The sequence below is a fragment of the Gavialis gangeticus genome, unplaced genomic scaffold (genome assembly GCF_001723915.1).
Source record: "Gavialis gangeticus isolate Ggan-Ray unplaced genomic scaffold, GavGan_comp1, whole genome shotgun sequence".
In the NCBI taxonomy this organism is placed as follows: domain Eukaryota; kingdom Metazoa; phylum Chordata; order Crocodylia; family Gavialidae; genus Gavialis; species Gavialis gangeticus.
The window spans coordinates 48452410-48456450 of NW_017729004.1; the positions used below are offsets into that span (position 1 = coordinate 48452410).

Sequence of the window (4041 nt, forward strand, 5' to 3'; positions counted from 1 at the left end):
ACTGATTTTAACTTGAACCAGGAAGGGCTGGGACAGAAGTTCCATAAACCGGTTTGGCCCAAATCGGTTCAGTCTGATACTACATTCAACCAGGTTTATCTTAAACAAGTTTCATCCATTTTGAAACTGGTTTATGTGCACTGAACTTCTGTTCTGTTACCAATTTAAACCAGTTTATGTGCAACTTCTGTCCCTAGCCTCAGTGACTAGCTATTTATTGCTTGCAACTACCCTGTGATGGACATACGTGCAGGTATTCCAGATCCCAGTGTAATTTCAGTACTGTATTAAAAAAATCTGATGCAAGTCGCACTGAGGTATGTGTGTGGGTATGTATGTATATGTCTGGGTTAATAGGGCAATTACTGGTACAGTAACTCCTGCTATGAGTATCAAGAATTGAGGTGTTTGTTTGAAGGATCAGTCAGTAAAATATTATTGGGACTACTAAAATCAGAATGGAGAGAAATGATTGAAATTGGACCAATACCATGGATTTCTTTCTGTACTGATGGCTCAAATTTTAAATGCATATTTTGCTTGCTTGCTTGTTTGATTTATATGCTGCCCTTCCCAACAAAGGCTCAGGATGGTTCACATTAGGAGAACAGAATACTTATAAAATAGGAAAATGATGAAACAACTTTAAACAGAACTTGAATATCAACATAAAACAGAAGCTTTTCCCCTGCTTCCCTACCCGCAACAGTATCTCAGCTTTGATTGCCAAATGCTTGCCCAAACAGAAATGTCTTACAGTACTTTCAAAAGATGTCCAGGCTTGGGCTGTAGTGGGCCTCAAGGGTTGTCTTATCCTGCAGTAGATGGATCCCTTTCTATCCTACTGGTGGAGGATAAAATTGCCAGAGGGCAGAAAATGCGTCATCTGTCTAATTTGTGATGTTAGCAATCAAACCCTTTTCTCTATATTCCCGGTTTGGTTAGACCTAAGAATTATTAAGGGACTTTAGGGTCTGCCTGTTACTGAGACATCTGAAAAGATATTTCATTATGGCTTTTATATGGAAGCCCTGCTTGTCTTCTGTGCATTCTTCTGTAAAAGTGTAACAAAACGCAAACTCTTTTGTATGCAAATCAGCCCTACAATGGCTATCCCTGAGAGTGAAACCTATGGTGTAGAAGTATAATCTATTAAATATATTAATATAGTTTTAAATCCTTGTCATAACATTAAATATTTAGACATGCTGTATGTACTGTAGGGCTGCATATGGAGAATACTTTTCATGTCTGCCTTTTTCAGTTGATTATTAGATACTGACGTTCAGCATGTGGCCATCCAACATTTATCTGCCCCATGTTTTTTTCTTGTAAGCTACTCCAGACAGATCTCTTTCAAGACTCTTTGTCTTCTGAAAATGTTCTAGGGTGGGTTTCTCTGGCTTCCTTTCTTTTTCTACCCCCCCCTTCTTTTTTTTCATATCTTGAAATAGCTTAGTGAAGTTGATCCAGTTCTTAAGCAGAATTCCATGGTTTCTGTTGTACTTCTATCTCTTCATCCTCCTGCTGTACCATGCTTTGAAAAGTCCACTTGGCAGTAGAAAGGAAGAAGAATTCATGGGTTAAGGACATAAGCTCCTTTATAACCTAAGCTTTCATTAAGGGGAAACTCCCCAGTTTCTCCCTTAATAATTGGAAGTATAAATGTAGTTGGTACTGTGCACATGGGCCTGCATGCAATTTCAGTGTCTCGACTGCCACTCATAGTTTTCTCAGATTGCAATATAGTGAAGCCTGACCAGCATTGTTAGTTTTCACTGCTGTTCTTTGTAACATTTGGTGAGTGTTTTTTGCCAGTGGTGGAACTGATGGGAAACAGGCTAGTTTCTGCGATCTGTTGTTTCTCACAGATTTCTTCAAACAACAGCAGGTGAAGACAGTAGATCTGGTAACTGGGAGGAGGATTTAAGCTTAGACGGAGAGAGATGTTAGGAAGAAACTGCAAACGGATAGAAGGCTTTAAGGAAAGGCTCAGTAATATTCAAGATATACCCTCATAATAAACAAGAGGTTCTGTGGTGAATTAACCTAAATTTAAGCTGTAAAGACCATGATGCATGGGATAGATTTTGTTAGATCATTAGAAACTCCCTAGCAGTACAAACAACAACTTAATAGTCAGTCCCTGGACCTTGCTAAGACTTCAGCAGCCTTTTATTTCTTCTCAGTTAAGTGAAGGTGTGCGCACTGGTGGCTTCTTCTCAAAAGTATCTTTGTCCAAGAAGGTAGTAGTCAAACTTATGGGTGTTGGTTGACTTTTATTGTTCCATCCCAAATGTAGTGTTCTACAGCAATAGTAAGGTAAAACACAAAATGAAAAGAATAATTGAATAAATAAAAATTGAAGAAAGCTTATTAAGAAGATCTATAATAGAAATTAATAAACATGCATCAACCTGTTATCCATCAGCCAGAAAGTTATCAGGAAACTTGTGTTATAACTGATGGAGTGTTTCAGTGGCTGGTTGTGGTGCAAGTGATTTGTTCTGGTTCACAGTTGTACTCCCGGGTCTCATAAGTGTCTGGGAAACTTTTCAAGGCCCTGATATGTCTCTTTGCTTGAAAGGAAGTTTTCTCAAAATAGAAACAACATAGTGATTCTAGGAAAAAAGCTGTAACGAAGATATTGTAGGGAGCAGAAGTCCATGCATGATGCTTTTCAAGATGAGTAGCTTTTTTAATTGTGGTAGACAACGAATTAGTTGGAGACGGCTTTCTCTCTCTGGCTCATTAACTTTATTTGACTAGGACTGTACCCATGTTACCTCAGTACTTCAGTAGCATTATGAATCGCTGAAGATCTTCTATTTTTTGCTGTCCCTGGGGATTACAGACATCAATACTTCTGTTGAATTTTTCTCAAGGGAGAGTTACAAAATGCGGTTCATTCGAATTATGTGGAAGCAAATAACATGGAACTCCCTTGCAGAGGTCCCGTGCTGTTTGTAACCATTCTCTCCTGTCAGCTATCTCTGCCGGGCAAATGATCAGAACCCTTTTGAACGCAAATCGAAAGAACAACATGACTAGTTATCCTCAGTCATAGGACTAGGTTGTGCACTGGTCTGATAGGTTGTTGTCTTAATGTCATTCTGAAACAAAGTAAAGAAGTTGCTAAAAGTATCTCAGTCTCATGATGTGGCATGGAGAGGGATATGCAACTTCCTTTTCAGCAAAGCTACAGCCTTCACCTTTTGATCTTAAAACAAAGCAATAACAAACCCAAAACAAAAACACCGCCTCCCTGCCCGCGCCCTGTGCTTCCCCCTCCCCCCCCCCAAACAAAACATCTTCCTTTAAATACTCTTAACTGAACTGGGGCTTATTTGAAGCTGTCCTATGAAAGGAGATTTGCAGTCAGGGAGGAACGGAAAGGAGAAAGGGGACATAAGCTGTATTTCCAGAAAACTGTACAGGTTCCAATCTTGTATCAAGGAGTGACACGTTTGTACATATTTGTTGCATTAAACTCTGCCCATCTCTGAATCTGAGTGGCGGGGGGGGAAATGTTGGTCTGCCTGAAACTGAACCTGGATAGAAGTGGCTATGGCATTTCATTCTCTAAATGTTGTTTGTTTGTTTTTTTTTCTTTTTTCCTTACAGTCACTGTGTCCCATATCACACAGCTGGTTCTCAGTCACAACAAGCTCACAAGTAAGTTCCATGGTTGATGATCATAAGTATTGTCTAATTTACTTAAATTTTGTTACTTGCACTCAAACAACAATGTTCAAGAGATGTCATTGAGGAAGTGGTTGTGGTTTAGCATCAATTAAGTTGCAGCTTTTTGAGAGAAGAGGGGAAAGCATGATCCAACTTGGGGTGACTGGTACCTCCTGAATCTGGAGGATGGAGGGGGTACAATTTGTGGGCAGGCCCGGGGGTGGGTCAAAAGCCCCATATCCACTCCGATTCTTCTGTGCTGTGGCTTAGTGCCTCCCCTCCCCCAACACGCCTCTGGCCCGCACAGCAAAAAAACTGCCCCATCCTGAGCGGTGCGGAGTCGGGGGCCAATCTCTT

At 40.3% G+C, this 4041-nt stretch overlaps 1 protein-coding gene across 1 annotated transcript in view; it reads left to right on the plus strand.

Annotated features, from left to right (window-relative positions):
* Positions 1 to 4041, plus strand: part of RSU1 (Ras suppressor protein 1) — a 205236-nt gene that overhangs the window by 18897 nt on the left and 182298 nt on the right. The window contains exon 3 of the mRNA XM_019508345.1: positions 3625 to 3675. Coding sequence (XP_019363890.1) covers positions 3625 to 3675 — 51 coding nt within the window. The remainder of the gene's footprint in view (positions 1 to 3624; positions 3676 to 4041) is intronic.